The following is a 17,743-nucleotide window of genomic DNA, read 5'->3' as shown; positions in this document are numbered from 1 at the left end:
TAGCAGGAGCTATGGGTGTGTGTGTGTGGGACCGGGTTAGAATTGCGTGGGCCTGACCGATGGTCTTTCTTTACGGTGTGTTTTTGGTCCTGTGACCGTGTTCCGCCAGTATAATGGAGCGCTGTAAACTTCCGTGGTTTGTGCTGAGCTGTAGGTCTCAGGTGGGTGGACGTGTGGAAGGACTAGCGCATTTCACTGGCATATCCTTTTAAAATATGATCCGAACAAGGACGTTTGTTTCATATCCTAACTAGCATACATCGATCATCCCTGCTTCTTTATTTTTTTTGTTTACATGGAGCCGCTGCAAGTAATGAAAAATGAAAGGGTAGTTAGTGCATGGGGTACCTCCCCCGTAGACTTGCGGCGGGGAGTTGGAGGTGAGAGTGTGGCTACTCATGACAGGGTTGAACACACTGTGAATGGTCAAGGCCGCAGTAGTAGCATTCGTTCTGCTCTCCCGGGCGAGTTTGTTAGTGGTGAAGTATCACCATTAAGTTACTCATCTCGTTGGGATCTTCAAAGGGTCCAGACGCCTCCTAGTCGTGGTAGCTCTCCTGAATGGAGGCGTGGTGCATCTTACCGCACTGGTGCAGACGGCAACCTCTTCCGCGGTTATTCCAATGTGGGCAGTGGAGTTACTAGTGACTTTGTCAGTGGCGAACATGGTTCAGACCATTGCGCATACGGCTCTCATATGGCGGAATGGGAGGAAACTGGTCACCCTCAAGATATAGGGACTAAACTGGGTACGTACTTTCGTAGCGGTTCTGCACCTGTTGCTGGGGCTTCGTCGCTTCATTACACGTTCTACGCTCCGAATTCTCGCGCGATTGGTAGTAACTCCGGTGTTGCAGGCCAGACCTCAGCTGATGTTGGAGGTCCCGCGGACCTGCCACTGCTTATTTCCGCCTCGCTGACGCCTCAACAGATAAATGGGGTTCAAAGTCGTATGATTTGTGCGAACGGGCAATCGCAGGGTGGTGTTGGAATAAAAGTGCTTGAGCTCTTGGAGTACTGGATGGGTGAGAAATCAACTGCTGAGGTAGCTGAAGGATTGATTGCCGAGTTTCTTCAGAAAGCTGGTATAAGGTATGATGCTAGTGCGACGCCGTCTAAAGCCGGTGATGAAGCTTTCTACTTACGGGAGACGTCACCTGATGATTTAGAGAAGGTCGAGGGGGGCTCGGGCACCACGCCGCATGGCGCTTGCGGCGGTAGGTCGGGACCACCCACATCACTGTCACCGTCATCGGGTTACTTCACGCTCGTTAATACTGACATAACACGCGCGGCTGGTGAGGAAGAAGTTGAAGAGCTGCAACGGGATGCGGGATGGGACGAAGGTTACGAGGATCGGGTGAAGGATGCCTTTGAGCAAAGTAGGGTCCCAAATGGACCTCCCCAACAGCCTCCGGTGCATTCCCCACCTGCCCAGCGGTCTGAAAGTGTTCCCCTTGATGCGACGAGGTTGCCAACCCCTCCAGAAGCGAAAGATGATGGCTGTGCGTCGCCGAACTTATTTTTGAGACAACGTAGTGGTCAACCGAAAGATTCCACCCTTCGGGGAGCATCATATCGGGATATACCACCTTTTTATTTTCCTAAAGGTGTGCCGAAGACCAGTGAGGAAACACTAGTAGGAGTTACTTATACGAAACACGAAAACCCACACCTCAAGGTGATCGAGGGGATGATGATCCCCGCAGCTGCATGCAAAAACGCTGCCGAGCAGGGTGCTGGGGCGAATAGCAGATCGGCGACGCGAGGTAACAAGAACGTAGTCATAGTTTCCCTAAGGGCGTTAGAGGACAAAAATGTTTCACTGTTTGTCAAAAGGGAGCTTAGTCGAATCCCGATGCCACCCAAAACAATTCAAAGTTCCCGCCCCTCTGTTGGTCCACAAGTAAGAGGGTTCTGTGTCAGCAACGGCACTCTGGCAAAACAAGGTGCAAACTACAACGACCAACTAACGCAGGCAATGCAAAGGATTTGTACACAATGCTTTGGCCTCCCGAAGTACTTTGCTTTTATGATAATGAAGATCTTGCGGGCGACTGGCGATAGTGATGCCATGGGCATGTTTGCTGCTCCGGATGTTTGCTCTCCCTTATCTAGATATTCTTCAGCTGTAACGGCCACGTGCAGTTCGCAGGCACCTATCACAGTCCAGCAGGTTTTAGATTTCTTTGAAAGTTCATTGCGTGGTCGTTCTATTGTGCGCCGTGTGTTTGAATTGTTTCTTTTAAGCTCCTCTACCGGCAAGCACAATTGCAGATCGGCAGTTGGAGCAGGCAGCAATTGCGCTTCTACGCCCCACTCGGCGTCCCCGCGGTCTTATTTGTTACCGGAGGATTTCCGCGGCTATCTGAGGATACTTCTGGATCATCACCCGGGGCTCGCCCTTCTGAAGCAGACTCCCGACGTTCAGAACAGGTACATGGAGACCGTCATCTACCGCATTTTTTACGACCTCGACCGCTTCAACCGCGGACGGATTACCTATGCCGAGATGGAAGATTCTGCTCTTATAGATTCCCTCCGCCAAGTTGATGTGGCGGATGACATCAATTCTGTCTTCCATTATTTTTCTTACGAACACTTTTATGTGCTCTACTGTCGCTTCTGGGAGCTGGACACGGACCGCGACATGTTATTGTCCCGACAGGACTTTGTAAAGTATACCCCAGATGGTGTCATGAATCCCATAATAGTGGACCGCATATTTAATGGTCTTGGCCGGCGATCGAAATCTGCCGTAAAGGATAGAATAAATTATGAAGAGTTTGTTTGGTTTTGCCTCTCTGAGGAGGACAAAACAACCCCCACAGCGGTACGCTACTGGTTTAGCATACTTGACCTTGATTGTGATGGTGTGCTTTCGTTGTACGAGCTGCAGAGATTTTACGATGAGACTAGAAGAATCATATTGGAGCACGTACCAGAGGGGGGAATACCCTTTGAGGACGCTGTGTGCCAGATATTTGATATGCTTGGTGTTACTGTGTCCTGTGGGATCACGTTACATGACCTCCTGTCGAATTCCGAGGCAGCCGGCGCGGCACTGAACATGCTGACAAATGTGGTGCGTCTTCTACAGTTTGAACAGAAGGACCCGCTTGTAGCACACCAGGACCGGCTGCTTTGTGGCTTGGAACGGACACACTGGGATCGTTTTGCTCGAGCGGAGTACGACCGTATGGCTCAGGTTGCCGCAAACGAATAATGTTTTTCACCAAGGTACTTCAGTAATTGCGTATTGCTGTTTTAATGGAGTTGAATGGGTGTGCCAAGTTGGAATGGGATGAAATGGGCTGCCGGGCGGTGTTCCTTCCTCTCTTGAATTTGTGGTCGAAACTGTGAGGTTACTGCCTGTTGCGCTTATCGCTCTTTGCACCTCCGAGAAGGTGCATTTCTGTACCCAGTAATCTGCACCGCAAAACGGAGAGGGAGTGGGAACTAATATAAATGCGATTAGAACTAGTACTAATGGAAGAGTATGTGCCTAAAAATCTTTTTCCTCAATTTGCTTATATATGTACGCATGTCTACATGCCTTTTCATCATTGATTTGACCCTGAGGTGTAATAATATAGTATTCGGTTGTGTACACTTCACCAGTCAACCATTTATTCTGCAACACCCGCTTTAATTCTCCTCTTTCTGCTTCCCCATTCCCGAATATACACATGACTCTATAGCTGTAGGTAATGGGGGATCCGTGGCTTGTTGCGTGTTTCGGTAGTTTTCTCTGATGCTTAAACCAGGCTCACATGTGTGTCCTGAGAGGTTTATGGCATAGTTGTCAGTGTATTACGAGTGTTCGCTAAAGGAGAGAGTTAGTTTTCACTCAGTAATTCTACTTCCCTCTTTTGTTAGTTGCCCCAGACCTTCCCGTTTGCAGGTGACTTTTGGGGAGGGGGACGGTAGTCGATATTGACATTATGACACGAATAACAGATGCTTCTATGTTCGTCGCACTTCCGTTGTTATTGATCTTTCCTTAACTTTCCCCTCTGTAGACATCCATGTGCTTCCGTTGCATGCGTCGAAAGGGTAGGAAATTATGTATTGTTAACGAGGTGCCATACGGATGTATACGTGCATGCACAGGCGGAGTGTATTGAGTATGGCTCTTGCAATGGACGCTGTGTGCGGGGAAAGGTTGAGCTGTGACTCCTCCACGTGTGGTGTATTGCTGACGTGACGGATTACATTACTGTTTCGTGGCTCCTCTTATGCATTGAAAGCTTGTTTGGTTCCTTGTTATTGAGAAGCGGGGTGCCTAATTTTCCAGCTTTCTACGTTTAGCAGGAGCTATGGGTGTGTGTGTGTGGGACCGGGTTAGAATTGCGTGGGCCTGACCGATGGTCTTTCTTTACGGTGTGTTTTTGGTCCTGTGACCGTGTTCCGCCAGTATAATGGAGCGCTGTAAACTTCCGTGGTTTGTGCTGAGCTGTAGGTCTCAGGTGGGTGGACGTGTGGAAGGACTAGCGCATTTCACTCGTCTTGCGTTTGGTGTGGTGAACCAACTACACGTGCCCTCGCTACTGTGGTCGTATAGGGCCAGCATTATTTGTGTCAAAGGGACCATACCAGTCCCCTGTTGTCGAAGGTCAATCGATGTTTGTAAGGTTGGGGACGTAATAGTGCACCCCTGTATGATCTCTCCCCCCGTCCAGTAAAATTCATTTCCTATTTGCGATAAGCATGTACTGCGTTGCTTCAGGTACTTTTCTTTCCTTTTACCTTTGGCAGCGGTTCCGGATATAAGGGAAGCAAGAGGAAGGGTTTGAGGCTGTTCCAGGAGGAATTGTGCAGGGGCTGGAGCTAACCTGGTATTCGCTGCTGTGGGGTCAACTTGCTGCTGGTTTGGATCCGACATGCGGCTGGCGCGGACCCTTCACCATGTGGCATCAGCAACAACTGGTGGTGGGCAGATGTTAGAGGGGCTGGTGAATGATGGACCAGAGGTTGCTCACAAGCAACACGCAAGCTTCACGCCCTTCTCTATTCAGCCGTGGCAGGCACGTTGCGTGGGAGCTTCGCGCAGGAAGTTGCTGCCGCAGATGTTAATGTACCATGGAGCGCGCCTGGGCCCCCGTCCCCTTATAATTCTTGATCATTCCACTAAAGGGGAAGCGGGGGTTGCGGAGGCGGCAAGAAAGTACGAATCAATCCTTTCCCAACTTTCATGGGACTATGGCGCAGTGTATATCCCACTACATGCCCAGTGTACAGATTCGTCGAAGGACTTGTTGGAGCAGTCCTGCCAGCGCATATGTGCCGTAATGGACGCGCTCGACGTGCGGTGGACGCATTTCTTGACATACTCTTATGGTGCCCTCGTCGCGGTGCGAATGGCGTCATCTCAGGAGTTTCCCCACCGCGTTGGGACGCTAATGTCTCTAGATACCCCATTAGTAACTCGTGAGCTTCTACGTAACATGGAGCAGCGGGAGGACATTGCCAAGGCAGAGAGGGACATCAATGTTCCGGAAGATGGTTTGGCCTTTGCAAAACAAGCTCTTCTTTCTTCCCTTGAAGGGCCGCTGCCCTGTCCGGCTGCTGAGGATGAGTCCCTGTACCGTGACTACCTCTTCGACCCTAACAGAATTTTCGGCGCAGGGGGTTTGGTGCGTGACGAAAGCCGGTACGTGCCACTGAAGTCTCTTTTGGGTGTTCGGCATCCCGTGCAGTTGATTGTTCCCTCTGCTAACCCGCTGTCGGACGCGGCAGCTCACAGTGAAGTTTTCGGCCACAGGCGCCCTGCTGTGGTGAAGTGCTGCCAGCGACACGAGGACCTTTTCAAGGAGAGTGCGGCAAAGGAGGTTGCGGGAGTGCTAGGTGCGTGGATGCGACGCTTTGAGCCAGATTGCTTTATCTCAAAACGGTATGAGCAGGCGGCGAATGAGATGGGTCAACTTATGTTGAGCACCGCCCAGGTTAGCTCCGAGTCTGCGGGTAAGGGTGGAGGGGAACCGCGGAAGAAGAAGGAGAAAAAGAAATCAAAGGCGTGAAGATGAAAATCTACACTCTCCCGACGTGTCCGCGTCCGTGTCCGTGGCGCGTGCGCTGAACTGCATTCGAGACTTTTATTTCTTTGGCGTTATGATGTAGGTTTGTTCCCCGCGCCCAGGCCCAAGAGAATGCGTCTGTAGCTTACGGCAATTTATGCCTGAAGGAGGAGCCGCATTTCGGTCCGCCCAGTACTCGCACCGCATGTAGTTGAATACTGAAACACCTCCATTTTTTTTTTGTGGAATGATGTGTGTCAGTTTCATCTTGGCTGTTGTCACAGCAGAGTGAAGAGAAAAAGAGAGTCCGACAGGGGACTCAGGTGTGGTGATGTGATGGCACATTATTGTTTCTACTGGAGGGACTTATCGAAAATCATCATTTCTTGAGGATGTATCGCCCCGTTCTTTACTTTTCGTAGCGGCGTTAGGAGGCATCTCAACAGGCATTTTGTGGATCGCGTATTTTTTAGACGTTTTGTCATTTCTTGTTTTTCCCTTCTCTTTCTATGTGCCCAAAGTGAAATTTCAGTAAGCACATCCTCTCACACACATACATATATAGTGCCGGAGGAAAAAGGCAATTAAAAAAAACTTTTCAACCAATACGAAAGAAAAAAAAAAGCGTTTTGGTGTTGTTACCGTAAGGTGGTTACCACTGTGACTTCAGTGGAGGAGCTAAGGGGGAGTTAACACGAGCAGGGGCAACAAGGCAAGGAGAGGGTTTGTGCATCATGCTGGTGGAATGTTCGGAAATAAAGTACCATGCTGGTCGCAACGGAGCGTCAATACAGCCTTCTTGTGACGAAACAACACCCGACAAGGTGCAGAACGCTTTGACGGAGAGTAGTGTTGTCTCACGCAATTCTCGAGATCACCCACCGTCGCACCAAGATTACTTCTCCGCAACGGGGTGGAGACGCACAAAATTGGACGGGAAGCCGCCACAGCAACTTAATCATCTAACGGATTCCAGTCTTTCACCCCCGCAGAGGTTGACATTAACTAGGTGCTCTAAGGGTGTTTCAGTGAGACGTGCCGTGCCCTCCGCTGCCGCCACCAACTCTGTCGAGGCCGCCACCGTCTCCAAGACACATATGAAGGTTGAAGCACAGGTAGGCCAGGTCCCGGCTGACTTAACAACTCACGGTGGTAGCGGCAACCATGCTTACAACGGTATGAGGGCCAGTGAGGCACTCAGGAGTATGCATGAGAGGTCAGGGTTGTTGCTTGAAATGTCTCGCAACAAGTTTCCGAGGGCCAACCAGGTGAGGCGGGCGGCACATTCCAGATCATCCAAAAGCAAAGTCCGTCATACCTCTGCACCCCCATCAGGAGATTATTCACGCTCCGGTTTGCCGGAGAAACGATTTGGTGGCCCTGCGTGGGGCTCTGGGAACGATGAGGATAGCGGCAAGTCCACTGTTGCCGGCCGTATAGCCACCCTCAACGCCGATGGGGACTCCAAACTGGTTGTATTGCAGTCCGATACGATCCGGCGTGACGGCGAGAGGGTTGACCGTGGGGCCCCAGCTGGCGGCTCGAAGGTGATGTTGCGTCGCGGTCGTGCGCTCCCCCCAAGTGATTATTTTTGGCAACACGAGCGGCAGATGCGGCCCCGGGCCCAGTTGCACGCGGCTGACGCTTTCCAGCGCGCGAATGCCGACGTGGCGACCGTCCCGCAACTTCTGACGGAGCATCCCGCACTGCCGCAGGTTTTGGAGGCCGCGCTTGCTGATCACTATTTGGCATCGCTGATGACGTGCCCGGCGTCCGAGACGGAACGCATTTTGTCAGTTTTTACTGCAGGTGACGCAAAGGAAGTGTTAAATTTTCTCCGTCGGACGTACGGCTGCGGCTCTGCTGGCACTCTTAGCAACGGTGCTGCGTCTTTGATTGCCAAGGGACCGCAGCAGCAACAGGAGACGGCCCGGCCAACTGAAGCGCCATCCCGACGTCGAAGGAAGCCTAGTGGCACAGTGCGGACCATCAGGCGTCACAACGTTTCATGTGCAGGCGAGTCACCGGGGTTTGTGTCGCCGCCTCCAAAGCATTTTCGGGCCTTTTTAAAGCACTTCACCGCGGAGGTTTGCATGTCGTTTATGGATGAGGTCTGTATTCTGTGTCGTGCTCGCAGCGACAGGGTTTGGGCGGAGTCGCGAGCGCTACTGCTCCCCGAAGAGGCCGTCGTCTCGCACTATGAACAGGAGGTATCGTCACTGCTCACGCGGATACTGGCGTGGACGGAGAAGGAGTTTGCTCGTGTGGTGCCTGTGGTGGCGCGGTTGGCGAAGCAGTACCTGTTTCTTACACGCCGCGAAGGTGGTAATGTTTTACAACCCCAATAACAGCAAAGTGGAAATGTTTGAGAGGAGTTTTTGGATGGCGGTATTCGCCTGCAGTAGGCAGAATGTGTTTGCATCGCATACACGCACATCTATACATATAGAGAGCTGATGGCATGGTGGTACGAGGATTTGGCTATGTTGTGTGTTTTGATGTCATGCTCACTGGAAGTGGCGCAACGCAGTGTAGAGCAGCGACGAGGGTATAAGTAGGAAGGAAGCGAAATGATGAGCGAGAAGATAGAAAAAGGGGGGATGTGGGTACTAAATGAAAATAGAAGATAATGATGACGATTTACCATTTTCCCTGCTTCGAACAGGGGAAGTATTTCTTTTATATTCAACTCTCTTCTCCCTTTGGGTTGGTAGTCAGTTTCGGCGGTGCATGTGGGAGGGGAAAAAGACAGGAAAAAAAGAAAACAAGCAACGAGGAGCCAAAACTAAACAAAATACAGCGGCATGTCCCCAGCGGAGCGCGTGGCTAAAGGGGAAGAGTAACTTTGTGCTGTGTCACATTTGTGTGATCGGTTCTCTCAAGGATTTTTTTTACATTTTTTCGGTGTGGTTCATTAACGTTTTGACCTCCACCCATTTATGTCCTCCCCTGTTCACCTGTTTTACTTTCAGTTTATTTTTGTTATCCCTTTCATTGTTATATCACGCCCATTTGCCTCGTTTGTGGTTATTATTGTTATCATTACCATTACCATCATCATTACCATCACAATTACCATTATTGTTACTATTTTTTAAAAAACCTGTGCCACTCTCTCTATCCTCTCTGTCCGCATGTGGGATCGAATTTGACACTTTTTTTTTTTGATGGGAACTTTCGTTTATCTATTTATTCGCCTCCAGTGTACTGTCTTCATAACCCAACCAGTCACTCAAGGGAAGAGAAGAGGGGGTCACTTCCTACCTTCTGTCTCTCTCTTTTTCCAACTTTTTTTGTAAACGGAGCCGAACCAAAATAACTATCAAAAAAAAAATGGACGAAAGTGAAAGAAAAGCCGCACTTGGTCGGTGAACGAGCGGGGGCAAGCTCTTCCTTTTCGGAAAGATATGCGTATTATATGTCTGTGAAGGGTGAAGGTGAGGGAATACTGGTAAAGCAATAGTGTAAAGGGTGATACCAACAGATAATGGGAAGTGTAAACAAACGAGAAATGATAATGATAATATTGTTGAGGATTTTGGTTGGAAAATAGGGAGGGAAGGCACCGTTCATGTTTCTTTTCTTTTCTGGGGTGTGCGAGTCCGAATGAAGCGATAACCGGCGCTCACCCGCGCCAGTAGACGTGTAAACGAAATGGTTTTATTTATTTATATATATATATATATATACATATATATGCATCTCTATCTATCTCTCTCTCTATATATATATACATTTATATAATGTGTTCTAATTTTTTGATGTACATATTTACATGTTTATCTGTATATATGTGTGTGCGCGTATTGAGGGGCAGTAGTTGGAGGGGGCTGAGAAGAAAAGAGAGGGAGGGATAATCAGAGAGGAAAGGAAGCTGGAGAGGCGAAACTAGATTAAAGAAGGATATGTGTGAGGAAACTGTAACTGATGGTGGGAAAATGTGTGGTGAATTGGTGAGCTTGTGCCTTACTTATACACTCATATGCTCGTAACGTTGCGTGTTCACATATTTGTATTTATGTACATTCAGGTACACATATATTTGTTCGTGTGCCTCTGTGTGTATGTGTGTGTGTGTGTGTCTGTGTGATATAAGTGTAGATGAATTCTCCTCTCGTTCATCGTCATGATGATGATGATTAGGGAGGAGGAAACGTAGGAAACAAGACAAAGTAGAGAAAATATGATGGCGACGACAATAAGGGGAAGGATACATACGCGTACACATACACATACACACACACATATATATATATTTATTTAATTGTGAAGGAAGCGGGTAGCGGATCAGTTTATATCATAAAAGGGGAACATGACAAATTCTCGAATGGATAAAGTTTGAAATGTGACATAAGTGTGTAATTGTGAGGAAGACGAGAAGAGGACATGCGTTTGCGTCTTTTTTAACTCAGAGCAAAAGCGTGGAGCGTGTGCGTATGTGGTGATGTTAGGTTCCGTTGAAAATAGGAAAATAATAAAAAACCATTCATTTATTTTGCTTTATATTTACTTCCCCCTCTCCTGCTATGTTCCTTTTCTCTCTTGTTCCATATTATTATTTGTGTGTGCCTTCTTGAGTGTGATTCATAAAGCCGACCCCACAACTCCTTGATCCCCTATCCCCATCCCCGTTTTATTTATTTTTGCCTTTAAAAATGTGTGTATACATAACTTCATTTATTTTTCTATGTTTAAATGAAGTAATATGTGAATAATGTAAGCAAATGAATAGGTATATATATATATATGTATATATCACGCATGTGCTCGCTACCACCATGGGGTAACTTTAATTTCCCGCCGCTTTTGTTATTTGCTTTGCTCCATTGTTTCATTAAGTTATTTGTTGATTGATCTATTTGCTTGTTTGTTTGTTTAATTTTTTTTGTTGTCCACTTTCAGAATCAAATTATGTTTAAATTAAATAGCCTATAAATTAATTTGTGAAAAAGTGGCTGGGAACCAAAAGGGGGAGAAAGAAAAAAAGGGGAGGGTATGGGGGAGAAGAGTAGGCGAGGTGCGTAATGAAATAAAACAACGACAAATAACCGAAACAAAAACAACTGGGAGCTGCTTTTCCTTGAATTTTTGTTCTGTTATTTGCTTTTTTTTCTCACATTTCTCTTGGTCCCGATTCATTTGTGTAGCACCACTCCATTTTGCTGATTCTCTTGTGTTTTCAAAATTTCCCACAAACTCGCTCCTGTTTTTTTCTTTGTTTGCTCCTTCACTCGCTTCGTGTATTCCTGATGGGCGTTGCGCCAAACTCCTTCAACTCCCTTCTTCAGGAGTTTGAATCCGATTTTATTGATCCACCGTTTCACTTGTCATTGAAATTGCTGTCACGCATATATATATATATATATATGCATTTCATTCTCATTGCATCATACTGGTGCTGTATCGCTCGTACATTCCTTTTTGACATTCGTTTTTTTAAAAAATAAACTGTCCAAACGACAAAGGAGCAAAAAAAAAATAAATAAGGATATATATCGCACTCCGGAAGGTAATACCGATACCGTTTGACGAGTAGTGGCCGAAAGCACAATTCAGCTTATACATTTGTTTATTTACGTTGTAAACGGTAATTCACAACATCGTTCCGGTACATATGAGTTCTGCCCAGTTTGAAGCTGCCACAGAGTTCGTTCGCTCGCTCCCAAAGGACGGCCCGGTTCAGCTGACAGATGCGGAAAAGTTACAATTCTACGCGCTGTTTAAGCAAGCGACGGAGGGCCCCGTGACGGATCCTCAGCCATGGGCTGTACAGTTGGAGAAGCGGTCCAAATGGGATGCCCGTAAGGCCATCAGCGATATGTCAAAGGAGGATGCAATGAAAAAGTACGTGGAGCTGCTCGTTGAAAAGACAGCCAACACGGCCAACCCGTGGAAGCCACCTCAGTAGAAGCTCTGAGAGGGGATTCTTACAATACGAGCGTGGCAAGGGGGCGTTGTGTGCTCGTGTGCGAATGAACGAGGAGGGTGAAGGGAAGGTGAAAACGAAGACGATGGCGAGAAATAGACGAAGCTAATTAGAGGACGCCACCTTCTGCGTGACGACGATGAGAATAAGGGATGCTTACTCATAAATGAGCATAGTGAAGGTGATTGTGATATGGTGGTGGCACCCGCACTCGTTTCTTTTTTTTCTTTCTTCTGCTTTTTAGGAGATCAAGGGGAGGAGGGGGGGGGAGGTGGAGTAAACGAAGACCCGGATAAAAGCACGGTACCATAGGAAAAAGAAGGGTGGTGAAGGAACACATGTATGGTGTGTGTATTTTTGTTTTCTTTTGGGAATGTGTGGGGGAAGGGTACGGAGTAGCGAAAGGGAGCTCGAGACATACTGTACGTAAATTGTGCGAGCCGTTTGTTTTTAGCATTTGCAGTGCGCACACTTACGTTGCTTATTAATTTCAATAACCCCTTGGGTTGAACACGGTGTGTGTGTGACAATGAAGGATGGTGATGACAGGGGTAAAAAGAAGGGAGGAAGGTATTAATGGGGCTGAGGGGAAAAGACCATCGCAGTAAGTTACTGCACTACGGGCTATCAGAAATGGGGGATATAGTTTTTTCGTTCAAGTACATATACATCGAGGGATTTACCTGCACTGCTCCGCGCTGTCAGTGGTAACTTCACTTGTATTTATATGTGCGCACAAACGCAATCGCGCACTTGTATAGCGAACATACCTGTTGCCGATAGGTTAGGATGACGTACATTTCTTTGTGTATTTAGGTGTACTGAGAAAACTTTCCCTATTTTCACTTTTTTACTTTGGTACTGCACTACACTTATGGTAAAAAGAAATCCATGTCGGGGCTGCGGTACCAGCGACCAAGAGCGCCAGGCCGCCAAAAATGAGTAATATGAAGGAATGACACGAAAAGGAACAACTCCACGTGACGCGGTGGAGGGTTACAACTATTTTGCCTCTCATGCGAGCAGTTTCGCTGTGCTAGGATGCGCGCCGCATTAACCGGCTTGCGCTCGGAGCAGGTTAGTCGGTCAAGTAATTTTTTCCCGTGCTTGTTTGTGTGTGTATGTGTTACGTGTGGCATGGGGCCTTTGCGGATTGATAATTCGTAAATGTCCGTTGAGACCTGTTTGCTTACTCACTACGAATCCTATGGGTCCAAAAAAACCGTCGCCAATCGCACTTTTGGGTTTAGCGCAGTGATCCTGCACGGCTCTGATGCCGACAGCGACCGTGAGGTGCGGCAGCTCAGCAGCTTCACTGGCATCCGTGCATAGCCAAACCGGCTGAACATCGGCTTCGTTCGGGACCATTCTGCAAGGGGGGGCTGGGGGCGGCAGCAGCATTTTCGTTAGAGGTGTGGGTTTCGATCCTTTTACTGGACACATGATGCTGTGTGTGCGTGGAACAGAGGAGAGAAAATGTCAATCCAGGGGAAACCGGTAACCCTCATCGATAAAATAAGTCGCTGCAGTTTGCTCACAGTAAGTGCTAGGTACCTCGTGTTGAGCACTCGAGAGATTTTCCAATGCGTTGTGATGGAGACATATCAGCTGCAGTCAGAATGTTACAACGTTGGTGCCGCCACTTCGGTTGTGGGGAGTGGTCGTCGTTACCGCGACGGCCGGTATTCCACTCCCTGTCGTCATTGTGTTAGCCTACAGCGCGAGCCTGGTGTTTGGGGAAACCGAGTTGATGCTTTGCCTCGCGCCGTGTCGCGCATGGACGTACAGTTACGTGAAGAATGCTCTGTGATGGTATCGCTGTATTGTTGCTGTTGCTTTGTACTGATTGGAAGCACTTGAGTTTGAGTAATCGCACTACTGGAAACCAAACAAGAGAGGGCCTGCTGTGGGTTGCGGCATGCGTGTCTCTCTGTTCTGTGTTTTCAACCGGCTCTGCCGTCCGCTTGTATGTGCGGTGTTTATTTCCTTTGTTTTTTCTCCACTCTCTATTGTGTGCTTCCTTTCCTGTGTGTCTCGTTTTTCACTTAGGCCCCAGACTTTCCCTGTCTTCTCTGCACCTCGCTGCGCCCGTTGGCGGGTGGACAATGTACCAGTCCGGAGGCCGAAGCAACCATCGCGTGACAGTTGCTTTGAGCCTTTCTCAGGGAAGCAACCAAACGCAAGAAAAGAGTGAGGCTGGCGGTGTGCACGTGCTCCACCGTGACGGGGAGAGGGGCATTCCGGGGGGTTTAGGGATGCCACTGCAAGATGCGTGGGCGAGTGTATGTTGTAGTGATATACCCCAACAAAGGGGGAATCAAAAGTGCAAACCTCCGACGGTGTTAGGTGTGCGTACTTCATTCGTCACCGCGGGGGACGGCGAAGGATGTACACTTTCTTACACCGCGTATGTTGAGGCTTTAGCAAATTGTGTAGCAAGCACCCTGCTGGACTGTAACGGAGTTGAACTGCTCACCCTCGCTCACGGTCCGTCAGGAAGTGGGAAGACAACGCAGCTCTTCGGCTCTTCCCTTTCCTCAAGACCAAATGTTTCGACTAGTGCTGTTGGGCTATTCCCTTTAGTGCTGCAGCAATTGTTTGCTGTTCCACATGACCCTGCAGAGTATCACTCACCAGTTGCAGCTGTCAGCGTTGTGGAGTGGCGTTTGGTGGCCCCAACGTCCGGTACCGCGACTGCTGAGCCGTTGGGACGTCCCAACCACGGGAATATGAAGCGGGGACCAGTACCTAATTCCACTGGTTGCTGTGGTTCGTCACGGGGTGACGATGTGCTGCCGCAGTCGGAGGCCGTAGATTTGCTAGCCCGTGCTCCTGATGCTTCTTCACCCACCAGGTGCTTCATGGAGGACTACGCTGACATCCCCGCGGCGCGCTACGTGCTGTGCAGCAGTGTGCACGAGGTTCAAGTGACCTTACATGAGGCATTTAGCTCTTCGCTTGCGTGGAGGCCCGTGGACAGAAGCCCAGAACAGCCATCAGAGACAACGCTCAGGTCTCAGGGCTGCGTCATCGGGGATTTCGACTTAGGGTCTCCCGACGCAGTGCTGAGCCCAGTGGTTGGCTCAAATTCGCACGTACTCGTGACGCTTCTTATCCGTAGTCGCGGCGCTAGCGGATGTGATGCCGTTAGCATATGGAGGTTATGGGATCTCTGCGGGCCCCCGCCGTTCTCGTACGACCGCAATAGCACTCACTTTTGTCTGGCGCGCTCTGTTCACATGTCGCTTCTCCGGACGGCACAGCTTATGATATGGAGTGGTGGTTTACATACTGGTTTAATGTCAATCATTGCGGAAAGCATGGCGGATGAAGCAGAGACGGTACGGACGCTGCCGCGGCACATATCTGATGTCGTGCCACTCACATCTACCGCACAGCAGAGCCTATTTCAATGTAGAGGTCAAAATAACCAAAACCTGTTATTTTCTGGGTTAGACAGTGTATCGGCGATGATCGAAGCATGTGTGCAGCACTCTTGCTCTTCTGTTCTGTGGATGGGCGCGCTGAGGCGTGGCACATCCTTCGACGTCATCAATAAGGAAGTTTTGAGGGCTGCGGCTGCAGTTTCAGAATGTGGTGATGCCGAGAACGCCGATCTTGTCGAGGAGTTGCGTCGCCAGCGACGACAAGAGAACCTACGTGCTGCCGAGCGGGTAATTAACATATTCGCTGTTCCTTTCAAGCAACGTGGCGTTCTGCAGTTTAGTGTTGTTCGCGGGCTTAGCAACTACAACGTTGACTGTTGCAGCCCGAAGGTAACGACTCCTAACGATATTTCACGATGCGGTGACCCTGCCTCGTCTAGGCTTAGGTCTCGTCTAATATCCCCTGTCTTGGCATCTGAGGCCCCTGCGGGTTCATCATGTGCTGATCGTATCGCAACCGCACCTAGGCAACATTTGCCTTCTTTGCCTCGCGCTAACTGTGGCGCCTTCCTTCAGGCTAACGTTGTCGACGTGCAATCTACTCCCAATTCTCGGTCGCAGCGGCCGCAAGGACAGGCAGAAGACCTCGCGCATCCGGTTGGCTCACCACATGGGTTGAAAGGGCACTCTCCAGTTACAGTGTCTCATCCTGACGCTGTGTGCGCGTCAACGCCATCGAGCAAGGGAACAGAACATCCGAACCCCATGCTGGTGTCCTCTACGTATGCAACGGACTGCCCAGACATTTCACGCGTGCCTGTGAGTGGGGATCCATCATTTGTTTCCCAGCACGAGTTGGAGGGTGTTGCGCACGTTCTCCAGCGTTTATTGGAACATCCCCTAGCACAACTGCAGGAAGTTTCACAGCACTACAGGGAGCAACTGCGTCAACAGCGGCGTGCGATATCCAATCTCAGTGCGCTGTTTCACTCCGGCGGTTTAATGCTTAGCGAAGTGAGGCAACATGAGCATCAACAAGAGAAACTGCTCGCTGCTGCAGAAAGGAATAGTTTTCTTGAACAGCGGTTACAGAGACTGGAGCGCGAGAACAACGAGCTCCGTACACAGTTGAATTTGCTGCGGGGACAAAACGACACTACGGCTACTCCGCCTGCTGGAAGTGCCCCTGCTAGTGGTAGTGCCCTTGCTGGCACCCCGCGACACATTGTTAGGGCATCTGGGACAAACGCAGACCCTGTAGTTGCCACGCGGAGTGTTGAGAAACAGTCTGTCGGTGTGCAAACATTAGAGCACAGAGGAGAAATTACATTGAGTGACTTGGCGGCGGAGACCAAAGAACCACAACATCGGGCTGCGGGACGTGGGGATCCCACGGCGGGGTCGCTCCTTGCCGGTACGTGCACTTCTGCAGGGGATACAGTCACCGTCAACCCCAAGTGTTATAACGAAATTATTACCACTAATGGAGCTGGAATGGTCCGCTGGGCGTCGCAGGAGGGACATTCTACTGCTGCAAGTGATGACTCCTCCGCCTCTGCGCACCTACTCGACGTTCTCGCGCGAGCCACAAAGGTTGCCCCCAGTTCTGCAGACGTGGTGAGGGAGAAAAAAGTGACCCCAACACAACTAAGAGAATCATGCGCTAGTTCGAAGTGGCCGGAGGGGGTCAACATTGGAACGCGGACACACCTGTGCCGATGGGGGGAGTTGAGCATCACAAGCAACGAAAGTGGTGACATTTGCGCTGACTTGCGCGCCTTCCGCGAAGCGGTTACGGCGGCGAGGGACGGCGCGCTAAGGGCTCTTTATGTGGCTAAGGAAGCTGTGCGGGACTCATGTGTACAGTCCTTGTCAAGTTGTGCGGTTTCGGTATGCAATGGGGACACCTGTCAGAGTGTTAACAGGGATAGTGAAATTCTGTGCAACAGCAGCATTGAGGGGCGCGCACTACGGAACGTGTGGGAGGAGCTGGGTCAGCAGGAAACAAAGGTAAGCAAAGCGCTGGATGCGCTACAGCGCGAGGCGCTGGCGTTGGAACAGAATACTTTGGGGGCGTTATCCCGCGAAAAGCAGCTGCTTAGCAGAGCCATATTTGCAGAGTGAAGGTGTAGTTCCTACGGTGTGCCCGCATTGGATCCTTTGCACCTGTGTACTCTTGGACGAATGTTCGAAGGGATTCCGGTACGGGTGGAGCTGGAAGACATTCGATAACATCAGAGGAAGTGAGTTAGGCACCTAATAACTGTCCATTGGGGGGGGGGGTTGCAATGAGGCTGACTGAGGTAGTGTGTATGTATGCCATTCGAGATCGCTGTAACTTCCACTTGCGTGGCTGTCGGCGCTCGCGGTGCCCGGAGTTGGGGATGATTGGTGATGCTGTGATTGCCTAATGT

The 17,743-nt window shown here is 49.6% G+C and overlaps 6 protein-coding genes across 6 annotated transcripts, besides 8 other annotated features; all 6 read left to right on the top strand.

Moving 5' to 3' along the window:
* Positions 1-17,743: part of a sequence feature (sequence corresponds to BAC RPCI93-15M23) that runs on past both edges of the window.
* On the top strand, positions 296-3,226 carry Tb927.7.6810 (hypothetical protein, conserved; the record flags this gene model as incomplete). The annotated part of the gene is made up of 1 exon (XM_841208.1): positions 296-3,226. One exon carries the CDS (start codon positions 296-298, stop codon positions 3,224-3,226), a length of 2,931 nt encoding a protein of 976 aa, XP_846301.1.
* Tb927.7.6800 (hypothetical protein, conserved) lies at positions 4,884-6,020 on the top strand (the record flags this gene model as incomplete). The annotated part of the gene is made up of 1 exon (XM_841207.1): positions 4,884-6,020. One exon carries the CDS (start codon positions 4,884-4,886, stop codon positions 6,018-6,020), a length of 1,137 nt encoding a protein of 378 aa, XP_846300.1.
* On the top strand, positions 6,752-8,365 carry Tb927.7.6790 (hypothetical protein, conserved; the record flags this gene model as incomplete). The annotated part of the gene is made up of 1 exon (XM_841206.1): positions 6,752-8,365. The coding sequence occupies one exon, from the start codon at positions 6,752-6,754 to the stop codon at positions 8,363-8,365; it is 1,614 nt and encodes a 537-aa protein (XP_846299.1).
* Positions 8,631-9,185, top strand: Tb927.7.6780 (hypothetical protein; the record flags this gene model as incomplete). Its single annotated transcript, XM_841205.1, has 1 exon — positions 8,631-9,185. One exon carries the CDS (start codon positions 8,631-8,633, stop codon positions 9,183-9,185), a length of 555 nt encoding a protein of 184 aa, XP_846298.1.
* Positions 9,045-9,112: a microsatellite.
* Positions 9,679-9,816: a microsatellite.
* Positions 10,075-10,106: a microsatellite.
* Positions 10,228-10,272: a microsatellite.
* Positions 10,751-10,773: a microsatellite.
* Positions 10,823-10,907: a microsatellite.
* Positions 11,366-11,385: a microsatellite.
* Tb927.7.6770 (hypothetical protein, conserved) lies at positions 11,632-11,925 on the top strand (the record flags this gene model as incomplete). The annotated part of the gene is made up of 1 exon (XM_841204.1): positions 11,632-11,925. One exon carries the CDS (start codon positions 11,632-11,634, stop codon positions 11,923-11,925), a length of 294 nt encoding a protein of 97 aa, XP_846297.1.
* On the top strand, positions 13,743-17,453 carry Tb927.7.6760 (hypothetical protein, conserved; the record flags this gene model as incomplete). Its single annotated transcript, XM_841203.1, has 1 exon — positions 13,743-17,453. One exon carries the CDS (start codon positions 13,743-13,745, stop codon positions 17,451-17,453), a length of 3,711 nt encoding a protein of 1,236 aa, XP_846296.1.

Source organism: Trypanosoma brucei, chromosome 7 (genome assembly GCF_000002445.2).
Source record: "Trypanosoma brucei brucei TREU927 chromosome 7, complete sequence".
NCBI classification, from domain to species: Eukaryota; Euglenozoa; class Kinetoplastea; order Trypanosomatida; family Trypanosomatidae; genus Trypanosoma; species Trypanosoma brucei.
Note: the sequence above shows the minus strand (reverse complement) of the source record. Positions and strands in the feature narration are given on the sequence as shown.